This window comes from Antechinus flavipes, chromosome 6 (assembly GCF_016432865.1).
Source record: "Antechinus flavipes isolate AdamAnt ecotype Samford, QLD, Australia chromosome 6, AdamAnt_v2, whole genome shotgun sequence".
Lineage (NCBI taxonomy): Eukaryota > Metazoa > Chordata > Mammalia > Dasyuromorphia > Dasyuridae > Antechinus > Antechinus flavipes.
The window spans coordinates 114170461-114190248 of NC_067403.1; the positions used below are offsets into that span (position 1 = coordinate 114170461).

Below are 19788 nucleotides of genomic sequence, written 5' to 3' on the forward strand. Positions count from 1 at the left end.
TCTGCGTAATGAAAATCTTTATACATGCTTTATTCTCAATCCTCCCCAAACCCATCTAGTACCAACAGGTCATTTTGCTAAATCATAAAAACAATAAAAGACAAGAAACTGCAATCACAACTTTTGTGAAAAGGTCTGAAACACTCTGGAAAAGACATTTTCTTGTAAAGCTAATGCTTCTAGTGGTACCAATTACAACACAAGTTGTCTTCAGATGCTCAAGAATGTGTCCATCAGTGATATGATTTTTATGTTTTGCTTTATTTATGTTCAACTTTATTTATTGGGGGTTAACCTCAAGAATTTCGAAGGATATCAAATCTAAAGTGGTAGCTGAGATTACTCTCACAGTTTAAGGAGCAACGGTAGTTTATTATTGTTACTATTACTGCCTACCCAAGGCTGAAGGTTCCAATTTGGTAACCTATTTAACCCAAAAGGTATGTTTCCCAATTGAAGGGCATTACCAGAGATAGGGGGAAAGCTTCTCCCCACTACTAAGGGCAATCTCAATGTCCTGGTAGGTTACAATCGTTTGTTTCATACTAATACTAGGTCTATTCAATTTTACATCAGACATCCAAAAGGCATTTTATTTTTCTTCCTCATACAAGCTAGATATGTGTAAAAAACCTGCCTTTTCACATCTTCTCTCCTAGGGCAATCTGTACCCTAAGACTATCCCCCTAAATAGGCAAAAGAAATAAAATAAAAAGGAGACAGGCATCTATAAATCCTTTTTTGGTTTAAATTTCAATATAAGGAAGGTTTGCCATAGCAGTATATTGCATTCCTCCATTAGGTCCAACAGAGTTAGCCACTATTAATGGAATTTTGTCTTAAGCTGGGAAAAGGATAATCACTTCCCTAAGTAGACTTGTTGCCCTCATTGGGATGTCTTAAGAATCTCTAGGCTGGAAATAAGTCTCATGGATTGAAAGTTTCCTCAAACACAGTTACAACAGAAGCTGAGGAAAGCATGAGGAAAAATGGGGGGAAAGAAGAAAAAATTATCTAATTGAAAATTACATCATGTATCATATAGACAATGGGCCTATTTCTTATATCATCCTTTCCCTCATAACCCTTAGACCAGAATCAAAGTCAGTCACAGTCCAAAGTATTAGCAAGCATGTGAGTTTCTGGAAATTTAAAAACACACACACATATTTATATGTATGTTCATGTGTCTATATACATACATGCATATACATACACGTGTGTGTCTGTGTGTGGTGTATCTTTTTTAAAAATCTGGTGCAAAAAATCTGGCTGAAGTGTCAAGAATTCTCATTTACAAACAACATTCAGTTGGAAAACAGATGGCACTGAGTGGCCTGTCACAGCAGTGACAGAAGTAACTATAAGCTTGTTGAAGGTAAGATGAATAAAAGACAAATGAGAAGCAGGGAATGAAGGGTATTGGGAGAGAAGAAAGGAGTAGAGAAAAATTTTTTATTCTTCACGGCTTTTTCAGACCCACAACAAGTTCTTGAAGTACACACGCCCAATGCTGTATTCTTCTTTTAGCTATAGACATGAAAACAAAACAAATGATAAAATACCCTCCTCTATCCTGTACTCTCAAGAAAATGCATAGCACAGTCAAAAGATATTATTTAGATGTCATCTTAGGAGAACTTAAAACTGGGACATGAAGTGAGGACCCACACTATCCAGTGGCCGGGTTAAGATTTCACAGCCAGTGTCTGTGACTAGCAAGGTATGCTCAAATTGAGCAGATCGTTTCCCATCTCTTGTCACTGCTGTCCAACCATCTGGCCAGGTCTCATCTTGCCATCCACCTTCACAGATCATGGGTTCAATTGTAAATACATGACCAGGCTTCATCACTCCAACAGCTTTATTTTTGGCATAATGTGGTACATTGGGGGCTGTATGGAAAAGTTTATGGATTCCATGTCCACAGTAGCTCCGGACAACAGAGAAACCATTCGCTTGGGCATGCTTCTGAATAATGTTTCCCAGCTCTCTATATCGAACTCCAGGTTTCACTGCATCTATTGCTTGCATGAGACACTCATAAGTTGTCTGTACCAGTTTTCTTGCACTCTCATCCACTTCTCCAACAAAAAATGTCTCATTCAGGTCTCCATGATAACCATTTCGATAAATAGTGATATCCACATTAACAATATCACCATCTTGCAAGGGTCTCCTATCTGGAATTCCATGGCAGATCACTTCATTCACTGAAGTACAACATGACTTAGGAAAATTATAATAATTCAGTGGAGAAGGGTAGCAATTCCTTGAAATGCATGCTAAATGGACAGAATGGTCTATTTCTTCAGTAGTTACACCTGGTTTAATTATCATCGCCGCAACATCCAACACTTCTCTCGCAAGCCTACACACTAACCGCATGCCTTCTAAATCTTCAGAGGAAAGTATTTTTATTTGAGAAGTACCTTTGAGAGCCTGTTCAGATTCAGACATTCCTAAAGGATGATCAGCATAATCAGGTCTCTGAATATAACTTGGCACTGGTCTTGTTGGCATCAATGGATAATTGGAAACTAAATAATTTGGTGCAAAAGAATGAGTGGATGAAACAACAAATCATAGACAGAATAGTTTTATCCAAGAGAATGACAATAATGAGAAAACATACAAAAAAATGTGTGGGCTACAGTCAATACAGTTTTTAGGGGAAGTGTTACATAGATACTTGCATAAAACAGAGAAAGAGAAGATCAATGAATTGGGCATTTAAAAAAATTAGAAATGGAACAAATTAAAAACTCCCAATTAAATATCAAATTTGAAATACCAAAAATAAAAGGAGTGATTAATAAAATTTTAAAAAAGAAAATTATTGAACTAATAAAAAGAATTGATTTTATGAAAAAAATAGATAAAACTTTAATTTGATTAGAAAAAGAAAAGAAGAGAAACAAATTGTTAGTATAAAAAATGAAAAGGGTAAACTTTACACCAATGAAGAGTAAATTAGAGCAATAATTAGGAGATATTTTGCCCAACTATATACAAATAAATCTGATAACCTAAATGAAATGGGTAAATACTTTCAAAAAATATAGATTGCCCAGATTAACAGAGGAGAAAATAAGTTACTTAAATAGTCCCATTTCATAAAAAGAAATTGAAGACGCTATTAATCAATTCCCCAAGAAAAAACTTCCAGGATCAGATGGATTTATATATGAATTCTACCAAACATTTAAAGAACAAATAATTTCAATATTATGTAAACTATATTTTGAAAAATAGGGAAAAAAGGAGTTTTACCAAATTCCTTTTATAACACAGATACAGTGCTGATACCTAAATCAGGTAGGGTCAAAAAAGTTAAAGAAAATTATAAACCAATTTCCCTAATGAATATTGATTCATTGATGCAAATCATTGAATATTGAATATCTTAAATTATCTTAAGATATTAGCAAAGAGATTACAGGAAATTATCCATAAAATAATACACTATAACTAAATAGGATTTATACCATGTTTGCAGGGCTGGTTTAATATTAGGGAAACTATTACCATAATTGATTATATCAATGATCAAACTAAGAAAAATTATGACTATCTCAATAGATGCAGCAAAAAGCATTGACAATTTCCAATACTCATTCCTATTAAAACTCTAGAAAGTACAGGAATAAATGGCATTTTTTCTAAAATGATCAGTAGCATCTATTTAAAACCATCAGAAAGCATCCTATGTAATGGGGATAAATTGGGATCATTCCTAATAAGATTAGGAGTGAACCAAGTTTGCTCACTATCACCATTACTATTCAATATTTTAAGAGAAATATTAACTTTATCAATGGGAGAGGGAAAAAGAAATTAACAGTATTAGAGTAGGTAATTAGGGAACCAAATTATCATTCTTTGCAGATGGTTTAATGATATACTTAGAAAATCCTAGAAAGTCAACTTAAAATCTACTAGAAGCAATTCACAACTTTAGCAAAGTTGCAGGATACAAAATAAATCCAAAGAAATCATCAACATGTTTATGTTACCAACAAAGTCCAACAGTAAGTGATATGAATAGAAATTTCATTTAAAATGAATGTAGATAATATAAAATATTGGGGAGTCTATGTGCCAAGACAAAGTCAGAAACTATATGAACACAATTACAGAACATTTTCCACACAAATAAAGTTAGATCTAATTAAATGGAAAAATATCAAATGCTCATAGGTAGGCTGAGCTAAGATAATAAAAATGACAATGCTATCTAAAATAATATACTTATTCAGTGCCCCTGAATTTAATCAAATTCCCCCTAAAAAAATTTACAGAGCTAGGGAAAAAACAAAAAACAAACAAACAAACAAACAAACAAACAAAAACAATAATAAATTTCATCTGGTAGAAAAAAAGGTAAAAATTTCAAGAGAATTGATTTTTAAAAATGTAAATGAAGGTTGCCTAGTTGTACCAGACCTAAAACTACATTATAAAGCTGTGGTCATCAAAACCACTTGGTATTGACTAAGAAACAGAGTAGTTGATCAATGAACTAGGTTAAGTTTAAAAGATACAATAGTAATCTAATATTTGATTAGGCCAAAAACCCCATCTTTTGAGATTAGAACTCAGCATTTGACAAAAATTGTTGGGAAAATTGAAAATTAGCATGGCAGGAAGTAGACAACGATTCATACCTAACACCCTATATCAAGAAAAGATCAAAATGGGTTCATGATTTAGTCATGAAGAGTGATACTATAAACAAATCAGAAGAACAAAGAATAGATTCCTTTACAGATCTATGGAAAAGGAAAGAATTTATGACCAAAGAACTAGAGTACATTATGTTAACAAAATAGATAATTTTGATTATATTAAGTTAAAAAGTTTTTGTACAAAGAAAACTAATGCAGACAAGATTAGAAGGGGAACAATATACTGGGGGAAAATTTTTATATCCAAGAATTTTTTAAAGGTCTCATTTTTAAAATAGAGAATTTCCTCAAATTTATAAGAATTTAAACTATTCTCCAATTGATAAATTTTCAAAGGATATGAACAATTTTCAGATGAAAAATTAAAACCATTTCTAGTCATATGAAAAAACGCTCTAAATCATTATTGATCGGGAAATGCAAATAAGACAATTCTGAAGGATCATGACACACCTCTCAGATTGGCTAAAGTGAAAGGAAAACATAATGATGAATGTTGGAGGGGACTGGGACACTGGGGAACTGGGATACTAATACATTGTTGGTTGCACTTTGAACTGATACAACTATTCTGGAGAGCATTGTGGAACCATGCCTAAAGGGCTCTCAAATTGTGCATAACCTTTGATCCAGCAAAGTATGTCTACGGGGCCTGTATTCCAAAGAAATCAAAAAAAGGGAAAAGGACACACATGTGCAAAAATGTTTGTAGTAGCCCTTTTTGTAGTGACAAGGAAGTGCAAACTGAGTGGATGTCTATCAGTTGGAGAATGGCTGAATAAGTTATGGTGTATATGAATATTATGAACTATTATTATTCTATAAGAAATGATTAGCAAGATGATTTCAGAGAAGCCTGGAGAAACTTATATGAACTGATGCAAAGTGAAGTGAATAGAACCAGGAGAACCGTGTACACAGAAAACAGCCAGATTATATGATGATTAATTCTGGATGGATGTAGCTTTTTTCAACATCAAGGTAGGCTCGCTCCAATAATCTTGTGATAAAGAGAGCTATCTGTACCCAGAGGACTGTGAGGACTGATTATGGATCAAAACCCACTATTTTCACTCTTTTGTTGTTTGATTGCATTTTGTTTTCTTTCTCTTTTTTTTTCTTTTTGATCTGATTTGTGTGTGTGTGTGTATGCAGCATGATAATTGTGAAAATATGTATCAAAAATTGCACATATTAAACATATATTGGATTACTTGCCATCTTGGGGAAGCAGTGGGGGGAAGTAAGGGAGGAAAAAAATTTGAAACACAAGGTTTTGCAAGGGTGAATGTTGAAAATTATTTATGCATATGTTTTGAAAATATAAAACTTTAACAAAAAAGAAAAAAAAATTCCTTTCTGGAATTAATATGTAAATACAATCCCATGTACAATTTATAAGTACCTACTATGTGCAAAAGATATAATGTGATTTAAAAAAAATATACAAAAGAACCATACCCTCCAAGGAGAATGTATATTCCTGGTAATTCTTTCAGAGTTACCATAGTTTTCAATGACTTGGATCCTTCTAAAGTCACAATGATTATTACAGGAGGACTTTAGTAGAAAATACATGCTAGAGTATTGTCATTTGCTAATGTGAAGAAAAGATAAGATGAAGATGTAGTAATGAATTTTGTTGTTATTAGCATTGACTTCTTTTTATTTGTTTGTTTTCTTGGGTTTTTTACTTTAAGTTTTGTTTACATATAAAAGTATATTTTCCAGGATGGCATTTTCTGAGAGTCTTAAGTGTAAAATCCACAAATAGAATTAATGTGTACCTTTTTATAGAATGAATGTTTTGATAAATAACTGCTATTATAAATGTCAAATAACATTAAATGTTAAATGGTAATAGTGTACATATGAAAGAAAACTCTGAGGCAGGGATTTAAATAATTAACGTAACCAAAATACAGTGTTCTTTTTTTTTTTTCTTTTTCAAGAGAACTAAGTTGAACAAATGGTCACTTATAAACCTGGGAGGCAAACATTAAATTTGGGAGGGTGAGGAAAGCAAATCTCGGTCATTATTAATAAATAGGGTATATTAATTTAGCCCCAGTAACTTCAATTAATCATTTTTAAGGAATTATCTTTGAATTTTACATATTTGTAAAATTAGATTTAGGGAGATATAAAAGAAAATTTATATTTGCCAAGAAGTATTGTGGCATAGCTATGAGAAAGTTAGCCTCTTTACTAAGAAGGCCTGTGTATAAGTCGATAGATAGAAAGAAAGGAAGAAAGAAAGAAAGAAAGAAAAAAGAAAGAAAGAAAGAAAGAAAAAAGAAAGAAAGAAAGAAAGAAAGAAAGAAAGAAAGAAAGAAAGAAAAAAGAAAGAAAAAAGAAGGAAAGATATATATGGATAGAGAGATACAGATAGATACAAATACAGATATGTCTATGTCTATCTTATTTCTAATTTTCTCTCCATATATATGTAAGTATATATGTGCATTTATATGCATATGTATATTTATTACACACACATATATATGTATGTATGTATGTATGTATGTACGTGTGTGTGTGTATGTGGATGTGTATGTATGTGTGTTTTAAGAAAAAGAAAGGGGGGGGGAGAGAAAAAGAAAAGAGAGAGCCAGAATATCATGTCCTCCAAGGAAAATACCTTTTCCTGACAATTCTTTCAGAGTTACCATAGTCTTCAATTATTTGGATCTCCCTAAAGTGACAGGAAAACCCAGCAATTTCTTTTCATAAAGAAGAAATATTAGCTAAGTTTTAAAACAAGGCTAGGAAAAATCATCATTTTCTAAATAAAAGCTTTGGACTAGACAACTTCTCCCCATTATATCATAGATTTAGAACAAAAGTGTACCATCTAATAAATAGGATGATAGACACAAAGGTGAAAAGGACCTGAGAGATTGTTTAGTGCAGCCTCCTGTACTTTATTTTATTCTACAAAAAAAGAAAACTGAGGCTCATAGATGGCAAATGGCTTATCCCACTTCATACAAGTAAATAACAGGTCTAATAACTCTAGTGTCAGTGCTCATTTCTGCTATGCCATGATACTCATGGGATATCTGTATGAGTTTAGAAATGAACTTGGATCTTCTGCATTGTAATGCTGGAGAAACTGAGGCAAGATAGATATTAGAGTGTTTTTAATATTTTATTTGGATTTCTGAGAGGGAGAGATTTTCTGGGACCAAAGAATCTATTTTGGTCCCAGAGCTGATGTCTCAAAACATTCAACATCAGCATCGAATGTGATTCCAATGATATATATATATATATATATTTCTCCAAGATTGGGGAGACAAAGGTGCAAGGGGTGAAGTTCAAGCATTGGTGAGCATGGGAATTTCCAGAAACATCAATCCTATTGTGACAAGGTGGGGAGTGAGGACCATAAATTCTGATAACTTAGGAGGATTTAGGAGCCAGAATGTCTGAACTAGAAGATCTTCCCTTATCTGAGATTATACATTTACAGTTTATGACTCTTTTGGAATACCACAGTGGCCAGATCTCCACAGGCCTAGTTTTCTCAGTCCCAATGAACAGGAAAGGAGATTACAGCCAGGGGGATTGAGGCAGAACAATTCAAGGAACTGATACAAAATAATTTAGGGAAGCTAAAGCAGGACAATTTAAACTGAGGCAGGACCATTTAGGGCAACTGAGGCAAGACAATAAAAGGAAACTATGGCACAACAGCATGACAAGAAAGAAGTCTTAAATGCCAATCTCTATCTTCTCATGTTATAAGAAAACCATAACTGATATTGACATACTTAAGATTACACAAGCAGGAAGGGGTAGGATTAGGATTTAAACAAAAGATATTCTTTCACATTCCACATTCCACATCACTTTATTATGTTCCATGTATGTGTGCACACATATATTCACACACACACACACATTTGTTCACATATATATATATATGTACTTATATTTGCATGTATGTGTAATATGTCTAAATCTATGCTTCTCTGAGTTCATAAGCATTGGTACTTTATATGAATCATTTTCTTCTGACACCAAATTTGTGACATGCTCCTCAGTTGGGAAAAAAAAAAAAAAAAAAAAACTATGTAGCCTAAGATTTGGTTTTTATGATTTCACCCCATATCTAAGCTGCACAGTTTTGAATATGTCTAATGCCCTGTGGGCAGTTTAATATCTAATCTGTAAAATAAAGTTTTTCAGTTTATTTTGCTTTTTAAAATTTGACAGGAAAAAAATGTAGTAAGCAGTCTCCCAGTGCTAGAGGAAGGAACATAGTATAAAGTCAAAAAGCCAATTAGTATAGTCTTTACATATCTGTGTTTCTATATTTTAGATACTAATGGAGAAGATAGAGTTTTGAATAAAGAGAAGTAATTTATAACCTAATTGGGATTTTCTGTGCCAAGGACTACCAAATCTGTATGTCCATCCTTGATCCTTGATTCTGAACTTCATTGTCTTCTTTTCCATTATCTCCTGAACAGTTGTTCTCACACACCCTGCTAACAAAGTCAACTTTTTTTTAAAAAACCAAACTTCCTATCTAGGTTACCTAGAAAAACAAAACAAACAGTCTACTAGATTTTGCATTTCTTTTTTTCTTTTGATCACACAGCAATTCCCTCAGGCATTCAAGCTCTAAAATAATTCTTTAACTCTTCTGCTTAATTCTAATTCCACATTCTCTCTCTCATATCATTCCTATTCTCTCTTGTATTGCCACCACTTTTGTTCTGGCTATCATTTGCCATTGCTTAGATAATTATAATGACTTCTTTATTTCTTTGGTTCTTCAAATTATCTTTCACCAAATTATGCCAAAATAATTTTCCTAATATACAGATCTATGACAGTGCTCTATTCAATAACCTTTAGGAACTTCCTATTGTCTATTTGGTAAATCAGTCTGGTAGATAAGATTCTGCAAAATCTAATTCAAATTTATTTTTCCAGCTTTATTTCATTTTTTTTTTTTTCAGGTACTCTGCATTTCAGCAGGTACTACAGTAGCAGAAAATGAATCTAAAATGAAATATTATTGATAGCCACAATTAAGATGATTAGAATTTATTGAGTTTAGTTAAAGTTGGGCTATAACAGGAGTATTAGATAGAGTTAAAAATGTACCACGATTTCCTTTTATTGTTCTGCCTTACTTTCCATAAATTGTTCTGCCTCAATTCCTTGAATTGTTCTACCTCAATCCCCTAGTTGCAACACCCCTCCTGACCATTAGGAATGATATAATTTAGGACTGGCTACTCTAGCTTCATAAATTGTAAATATTTAATCTCAGATAAGGGGGGGGGGGAGTCTTCTATTTCAGACATCCTGGCTCCTGATCTTCCCAAATAATCAGAATATCCAGTGCTCATGCTGCCCCCTCCCCTTCTGCCTTTGTTTTCCCTTATCACTAAAATACTATAAAAAAATCTCTGGAATCTTACATTCAATACTGGATACTTTGAGACATGAATCTGATCCAGTCAATTAATTAAACTATCCAATAAATAAAATATTAAAAACTCTCTAATCTCTATCTTGCCTCAGTTTCCCTGGCCTTAGAAAAGAAAAATTTCATTTTTTATCTAAATCCAATTTAGATTTTATAATAGCTACAATGCAATCAAAATTAACACAGGTTCAGAGGAGTTCGAGCTAAAACCATTTTAGAAATTTTTTTCTCCAACTCTTTCAGGGCACAGATGAGCAACCTAAGTATCAAAAAGATTAAAAGGCTTGCCCCTGGTCACATGGGGATCATTTACCAGAGTAGGAATTCAAAACATTTAACTCCTGGGTCACTGCTTTTTTTTTGATCCTAAACTGCTGGTATGGACATCAATTATTTAGATTGCTTAACTAAAAAATGTAATAAAATATAAAAATAATCCATGATAATAAGATATTTTTTGTATTTCCAGTATTAAATTCAGAATCCAAGGCAGATATTGAGAAGTATACATTCAGGACTAAGTTCATGGTCTCGTTGTCCTTGTCATCTATTTACTTTGTCAGTTTCAATGGCAATATAACTGGGCAAAATAACTCCTGATAATTGTTTTAATTTCATTTTCATTGGTTGTGCATTCACCTTTTATTTTTGACACTGGTAGTTTGGCTTTCTTCTTTTAAAAAATAAAATTAACTAATTATGTTTTTATATAAAGCCTGCTTTTAGTTTTTTCAATATATTTTTACTTTTAATTTTATTAATCTCATATTGACTTTTACGATTTCAAGTTGGATCTTCTATCTTCAAGTTTATGTATTTTCATATTTTGTTCCATATTCACAGAATTGACTTGGAAGATCAGTTAATCATCAATCAATACTTATTAAGTACCTTCTATGTGCCAGGTACGGTACTAAGCAATGAAAATACAACAATAAAAAAAGCAAAAGACAACCCCTGTCACTAAGGAGTTTAGAAATCAATGGGCAGACACCATGTAAACAATTATTTACACACAAGCCATATACAGGATATGTGGTAAGGGTCGCTTCCCCCTCTTTAATTTAATAATTCAGATATTTTTCTTAGGTGAGGCAAAAAGGAATTTTGTTTTCTCAGGAGAAAGGACACATCCAGTGTTGACCAAAATGGCAGCAGCAAGGGAGTTCAAAGGTGAGCAGTTCTCAGCAAGTTTATATAAATCTAATGTGAAGCCCCCACGCATCCACTGGCTCTTCCTCCCACTGGCTGGGCATCAGAGAAAGAAAAAAAAGAGTATGAAACAAACATGTTTACTTAACAACAGGGAGTGGGGTCCAGAGAGGAAGCAAGGTCCAAGTAAACAGGATTTTTGCTGTGGTGACTTGTAGCCTTGCCTTCCCTTATCTTGAATCACAAGGGGAGGAGTAGTGGAAGAATATGAAAGTCTTGAGGAGCTTCTACAGTGAAAATCTAGGGGCAAAGATCAAAAGATTCTTTTGAAATCTCAGGCCACCACCTGGATCACAAAACCAAGTGCCTGCCCCTAAGGAGCTTACATTCTTTTGGGATGATAATCTCCTGCTCCCCACCATGCTCTGATGACTCAGTGGGTTTCAGTCCTCCAATTCAAATCCCATTTCTCCAAATTAACCCTCACAACTGTGGAAACCCAACAAATGCTCATCCATTTTTCACACAAGATAAATAGGAAATAACTGAAAGAAGACACTAGAATTGAGAGGAATTGGGGCAGGAGAATACTTCCTGTAAAAGAAGCCAGAGAAATCAGTAGGTAGAGTTGATGTACAACAGTTTTCTGGGCATGGAGGACAAAGAAATTATCCAAAGCTTGTGGAACAGTCAAGAAACTAATGTCACTGAATCATAGGATATGTGGTATAGAATAAGGTTTTAAGAAAAGATAGAAAGAGGCTAAGTAGTTAATGGTGATTGGATTGGAATGAGGAGAGGTGAGATAGGCAGAGTCACTAGCAGACTTTATTTTAAAGAGCATCTAAGGAGTGTTTTGATTTTTGTTGTAACACAAATTACTTTGACATTCAAATGAATATTATTATTTCAAACCAATGCTTGTAAATGCATAAAAAAATCATAGGATTGTAAAGGAAACCCATTATACTGAAATAAGAATACTGGATTCTAACAATCCCATTATTTATTAAAAGAGGAAACAGAATGAAAAAGCTAAAAAATAACTTCAACATTGTCTCACAGCCAAGATATGAGTCCTAGAACTCAGGTCTCCTGATTCTTAGCCCAATGTCTTCTTTTCCACTTCATAGTATTCTCTTTATGATGACACAGGGTAATATCTTGACTTATACTTGAATTATATTTAGGTGAAACAGCTTTGCACAAAATTATCAGACTCACTTTGTCTCAGAATCAAAATTTCATTGTGACCAAAGTGAGGATAACTGAAAGTGGGCTGAGACGATTGTGGCACATAACCAAGCTCTAAACACATCACTACTCACTTCAACCATCTTCATTACCACTGCAATAAATTGTTTTCATTCACCCTTTCAGCTGAGAAAAGTTTTTACGTGCCTGGGGCAGACATTCCCCAATTCCCCAATGGGTTTATGTAATGACCACGTATTTAAAATCAGGTGGAGTCAGGAACTCAGGTTAAGGGGAAAATCTTCAGTCTTTATTGAAGTGAAGAGGTGAAAAAAGATTGCGATAGCAATATGGGCAGCTGCGACAGGAAGCCAACTAACAGAGAAAGTGGGGCCTGAGCTCTCCTCCCCTTCCTGTTTCACTCCCCTGCCTCCACCCACCAGAATCGTCATTTCCCATACAACACATCAGAACTTGCACAAAGAGTGGGAGGGGGCCATTCTTTCTCCAAGCTTATATATTAATAGAGTATGGTCCAATTACTATTTAGCCTCATGTGCTTGGGACTTCAGTGCATCAACTCAAGCCTCAGCCCATTACAGGTTTACTATCTTTGGGTTACCCTTTTCACCCCTTAATGTCTTTTTCTTTAATATAATCACATCAGAGTCAATTTATATTCACAGTCTCTATCTACATATGGCCCCTCTAACTGTCCTAATAAAAGATAAGAATTCTCAAGAGTTACAAGTATCATATTCCCATCTAGAGAGATTAACAATTTAAGCATTTTTTTCCTGTTCCTATTTATCTTTCTATGCTTCTTGAGTCCTGTGTTTGAAGATCAAATTTTCTGCTTAGTTTTGATCATATCAATAGAAATAATTGAAAGTTCATTACTTCACTGAAGATCCATCTCCTGAAAGATGATACTCACTGGGTAGTTGATTCTTGGTTGCAATACCATATGCTTTGTCTTCCAGAATATGATATTTCAAGTCCTCCAATCCTTTATTGTAGAAGCTTCCAAATCCTGGGCAATTCTAACAATGGATTCTCAATACCTAATTGTCTTGTTTTTGTTTTTATTTTTTCTGGTGCTTGCAGTATTTTTTTTTTCTCTTGAGATTATAACTCTGGAGTTTTGCAAAAATGTTTCTTGGGATTTTCCTTGTATGATTTCTTTCCTGAGGTGATATTTGGATTTTTTCAATGATGATTTTGCCCTTTTGTTCTAGTGTATCAGGGCAGGTTTTCTTGATGATCTCTTGAAGGTACTTTTTTTGGTTATGATCTTCAGGTAGACCAATAATTTTAAAATTGTCTTTCCTGGTTGGATTTTCCAGGTCACCTTTTTTTTTGTTTGTTTTGTTTTATTTTGTTTTTTATCATTGTTGTTGTTTTGTTTTGTTTTGTTTTGCTCTTCAGTGAGATACTTTACATTTTTTCACACCTTTTCCATTCTTTTAAGTTTGAGTGATTCTTGATGTCCCCTAGTTGTCATTACCTTCCATTTGCTTGGTTCTAGTTTTTAATGTTTGATTTTCTTCAGCTAGCTTTTGTATCCTTTTTGTCCAGTTGAGTAATTCTACTTTTCAAGGTGATGTTTTCTTCACTGTGTTTTTTTTTAATTTTGCCAATTACATTTTTAAGGAATTGCTTTCTTCAATCAAATTTTAACCTTACTTTTCCAAGCTGCTAACTCTTTCTTGCATACATCTCATTTCTTTTCCCAATTTGTCTTCAACCTCTCTTATCTGATTTTAAAAATCCTTTAGCAGAGCTTTCAAGAAGGCTCTGTGGGCTCCCCCCTTCCTATCTCCTTCTTGCCAGCCTTTATCCCTCCCTTCCTCCTTTCATTCCTTCCTTCTTTCCTTTTTTGTTGCTATTTTGTGACTTTTGATGTTAAGCTCTGCTACTGGGGTACAATCTATTTCCCCAAGGTTTTTGTGCAGCTTTGAGACTTAACTTTGAGCACAGGGGCCTTTGTGTTTGGTGTTTTACTCACAGCATGTGATAGCACACCTAGTTCCATCTGTGTTAGCCTAATTTCCTAGGTTAATAATTTGCCTTCTGTCCTAGAACTGGAGGCTGCCCCTCCTGGCTTGCTGTACTACTGAGTCAGAAGGGAGGATCTCTGTTTCTGATTTACTATGATTAAGACCCTCTCACTGGCTTTCCTGGACACCATCTGAGCTTGGTAATCACTTTTTCTTTCACCTAGTGAGACTGACTTTTCTTGAAGTCCTTTCAATCAATCTGGAGCTGAAGAATAGTTTCATTCTGTCTCTTTTGGAGGCTCTGTCATATTCCAGACTCTGTTCAAATGCTTGGTTTCATATGATTTTTGAAGAAAACAGGAAAATCTCAAGCAGTTTCCTGGCTTCATTTTACCATCTTGGCTTTGCTCCCAGAAGTCTGGTTACCCTTTTCAAAAATGAAGGATAGGAGGCATGGGGAGAAGATGGTGGAGAAAAGACAAGGACTTAACTAACATATACCAAATACCCCTCCAGACAACTTGTAATGATACCTTAAAACAAATTCTGTAGTAGAACCTAAAAAAAGACAGTATGAAACATTTTTTTTCAGATCAAAACAACTTAGAAGACCGGTAGGAAATATACTAGAGTGAGAGTAGAATAGCTGAACCAATACAGGTCACTCCCAGCAAATCAGCAGCAGATCTTGGGAGCAACTGAATCAGTGAAATCAATTGCTTCCAGAACTCCTGACACACAGAAAGTGGGGAATTTGGAGAAGTGCTCAGAAGGAGATTACAAGGCTTCCTTTCCAGGTACAGGGTTCTTTTGCCCATATTTGGATCTAGGTCACAGTCCTAGGGAGATGAGCACTAGTAAATCAGAACTTGGGATCACAGGAGAGCAGGAATCCTAGTTACATATCCAGGACAGAAAAGGTGCTTTAGGCACTCATAGACCAGAGTACAATTCATATTATCTTGGAAAAACTGAAAACTTACAGACCTGCTGAACCAGCATAAATAAATCTCAGACTTTGGACACTGCCCTCTCCACACCTAAAGCATAGTCCAATTTTAATATAAAGTTAAAGGTTAAGAAAGAAACTGGAAAAATAAATAAACAACAACAAAATGATGGCCATAGAAAGTTATTATGTTGAAAGAAAAGATTAAAACATAAATTTAGAAGACACCAAAGTAAAAGAAGAAGAATTAACCTCAGGTTTCTCAAAAAGTTACTGTAAGAGGTCAAAATTATTTTTAAAAATCAAATAAGAGAAGTGAGGAAGAATTTGAAAAAGAAATGACAGAGATGTAAGAAAATCATAGGAGAGAAAGGTAAACAGATTAGAAGGAGGCACACACATACCCACGCGCGCGCGCACACACACACACGAAGAACATAATATCTTAGGAAAAAGAATAGACCAAATGGTAAGAGTCACAAAAATACAATGAACATAGGAATGCCTTTAAAAGCAAAATTAACCACATGGAAAAAAGATGTATAAAAATTCACTGATTTAGTCAAATAGAAAAGGAGGTATAACAGCTCACTGAAGAAAATAATTTCTTAAAAAAATAAAATTGGGCAAATAGAAGCTAACAACTCTATAAGAAATAAAAAAAAAAAAGAAATAAAATCAAAAGACTGAAAAATTGAAATAATATAAAATATATCATTGGAAAAACAACTGGCCCAAACAACCAATCTCTAATGCAGTGTTGATAAACTAGTACATAGTATGAACTGTTTCAGACATTCTGAGCTGCAATTTGAAACTATGTTTAAAGTGTAACAAAACTTTGCATATCCTTTGATCCAGCAATACCACCATTAGGTAGCTAACCTAAAGAAAATTTTAAAAAGATTTTTTATAAGGGCTTATACAAGAAAAATGTTTATAGAAGCTCTTTCAGTGGTAACAAAGAATTAGAAATTGAGATCATGCCTATCACGTTAGAAAAGATTGACAAATTGTATGTATGCTTATAATGGGATATCACTGTCATAAAAGGCGTGATGGGTGGGATATTTACTTACTTGAACTGATACAAAGTAAAATGAGCAAAACTAGGAGAACACTGTATAACAATATTGCATAGTGATCACATTGTCAATGGTTTAGCTATTCTCCGCAATACAAAGGTCTAAGATAATTCCAATAGATTTATGATGAAAAAATGCTATCCATATCCAGAAAAAGAACTGATGGAGTCTGAATGAGCTTGAAACATTCTTTGGAACTTTCTTTCATTGTTTGTTTGTTTGTTTTCTTTTTTTTTTCCTTCCCCTGTGGCAATTGGGGTTAAGTGACTTGCCCAGGGTCACACAGCTAGGAAGTGTTAAGTGTCTGAGACCAAATTTGAACTCAGGTCCCTTCTGACTTGGTGCTCTATCTACTGTGCCACCTAGCTGCCCCTGTTTCTTTCTTTTTTCTTTTTATTTCTTTCTCTTTTTGGTTTGTATTTTCTTTCATGATATGATTAATATGGAAATACATTTTGTATGAAAACATATATATGACCTATATCAAACTGATTGATGTATCATTGAATGGGGAGGAAAATAAAAGAGGAAGGAAGAGAATTTGGAATTCAAAATTAACAATAAAGAATGTTAAACCTAGTTTATATGTAATTAGTAAAAATAAAATATTACGTTAAAAAAAGGAAGAATAATATAACTTTTCCCAATTAATAGGAACTTCTTTTTTTTTAAAAAAAATCTAGTTTTGTTTGCTTAGAAAGAAAAGAAAAATGCAAAGTTCCTCAACCTCTTCTATAGTCAAGCAAAATGAATTCTCACATTTTCCATTTTCAGAAAATAAATGTCTCATTAAGCATCTTGAATCTATCACCTGTTAGGAGGTGGGTAGCATCATTCATAATTAATCCACTGGAATCATGGATGGTCATCGAATGTATCAATGTCTATCAAATTAGTTATTCTTTATCATTTTAATAATAAATAAACTTTTCTCCTCATTCTGTTTATTCTGTCCTGTATATATTTCTACAGTCTTTGTAAGTTTCTTTGACAACATCTCTTCCCTCATTTTTTATGGAACAATAGCATTGCATACATTTATTTATATGCCATAACTTCTTCAGCTACTCCTCAATTAATGGATACTTGATTTCCAGTTCTGATTTTTTTTTGTTAGTCATGTTAGAGTGAGCAACTAAATAGTTTTAAAATTATTTTACTACAGTTTTACCTTAATTAAAAATGCATAATTGTTAAATGTTTTGAAACAACAACCTATCTGGTCAAACCTAGCCAATATGTCTAGCTTGACATAGTCCAAGACACCACCGGTTATATACTGACAGCCAGAAAAGTCAGCATAATTTTTAGTAAGAAGTAGCCTCTCTCAGCTTAGCCAAAAAAACTCACATCAATTAATGACAGTAAAAATCAGAGAGAAGAAGAATCTGTGGTGTTCTCTTCTTTAAAATATAATGGTTCTCTCTGGGAGCAGGTTTCTTGGAGAGGTTTTCTAGAGGTAGCCTTAATTTCAGTTAAAAGTAATAATCACTTCAAATACAGCCAGCTGATAAAATCCAAATGTTTATTTTCTCCAAGAGCTCTTGCAGCTTGTCTTTGGGCCCCGGTAACTTTCTTAGAGACCTCAGCTTTCCTTAGTTCCGAGAGCTCTTGTTGCTAGTCTTTTGCCTCTAGCTCAACTCCGAATGTCTCCAGCCAGCACCAAAATGAAAGTGGGAATGAATCTGTCTTGCCTCCAAGAGAGGGTTTCTGGCTCTCAATCTCCCAGAGTGCTCCTCTCCAACTCCTGGCAATGTTCCGAACTAACTAACTGACTGAGCCTCTATCAGCTTCTTATATATGATCTCCCAAAGGTTGACTCCTCCTCTGAGAGAGTCGGATTATGGGATCTGAGAGTGGAATTATGTGTTTCTGACTTGTGAATCTCATACTGAATACTAACTTGTGAATCTCCCAAAAGTGTGAACTCCAGTGAGTACTTAAATACATTAATGAGCTAGAGGATTTGCTAAGTATCATGCTAAATTAGGCAACTGACTTATCACTTTGTAAGGATTCTAACAAGAATCAACCATATAGATTGCTTACTGAGCCTAGTAAGTACTGGACCTACAACAGGGAAATATGGGTTCAAAACTGGGCTATAATAATTTTGTCACCACAGAATTTTTCTTTCGTCATCTCTGAAATGGGTTAATAATATATAAATAAAGATTTTGTTGTTATTGTTGAGGAAAAAAACTCTGTAAACTTTGAAACACTAATGAATGTACTGTTGTTTTATAATGATATAGAATAATTAGCATTAAGCCCACTCCTTAATAGTATGTACTTAATTTGTTATTTTCCATTTGCTTTGATTTCATATAACATATAGTATTTAAATAAATTATAGTATCTGCTTGAAAAGTATATAGTTAGCATCCAGAAAAAACTTTTATATTTTACTCCCAAAAAATAATTTTTATTAAAAATCATGATGATATTTTTTATTTTTAATTCCTTATGGAATTATTTATTAAAATTAATTAAAAGAAAAAAATGCTTTTGTATTTTGTCCTGAAAAAAATACCACAATTCAGTATCATTTGGATGTGGCTCTCATTTGAACTCAGGGAATTATATCATATATTTGGCAACAATGGTATATTGGATACCATCTGCAAGGTCTTGAAATTCAAATTTTAGGATTTCTGGCTTCTAAAATCATAAACTGCTTAATTTAGCATTTCAGAAGGATAATTTTATTACTCATCTTTTCAAGCAATAAACAGGACATTCTTTGGAATTTGGGCATGCATGATTTTTAAAAATTTCATTGTTTCCTTTTTTCTTTTATTTTTCATTTCCAAATGGCTTAGATTTTCTAAAACAAATTTTATTTCTCCTTTACTAAGCTGTGATACATTTATCTATATTCTATTGTTTAAAACTTGATAAATTTGATAATGTCCCTTAACTATTGCTACATCTCAACTTTTATGTCACATTTTGTATGCTGGCAACCTTGAGTTTTCAAGGATTATAAAAATAGAAGAGACCTCTGAAAAGTTCTGCCAAGATGGAAAGATTTCAAATATTGTGTTAAAGACTTCATTTGACAGACAGCCTAAATTCTAATAGCATTGTCATTGGTGTAGTAGCTAGGTGACAGGTTAGGTATAATGGGAGGAGCCCAGCAACTCAGAAGATCAGGGATGGATAACTATTATAAAAAACCTGAATTTCTATCATCAGAGAAAATATAAAAGCTAATTTCTAATTTTTAAGGTAAATAGGTTCAACCCATAGGGCTCTTAAATCCTTCTAC

At 33.6% G+C, this 19788-nt stretch overlaps 1 protein-coding gene across 1 annotated transcript in view; it reads right to left on the reverse strand.

The window, feature by feature from the left end:
- Positions 1-245: 245 nt before the first annotated feature.
- LOC127541431 (methionine aminopeptidase 1-like) overlaps positions 246-19788 on the reverse strand; it is a 92580-nt gene continuing 73037 nt past the window's right edge. Inside the window, exon 2 of the mRNA XM_051966698.1 lies at positions 246-2540. Coding sequence (XP_051822658.1) covers positions 1642-2540 — 899 coding nt within the window. The 3' untranslated portion in view covers positions 246-1641. The remainder of the gene's footprint in view (positions 2541-19788) is intronic.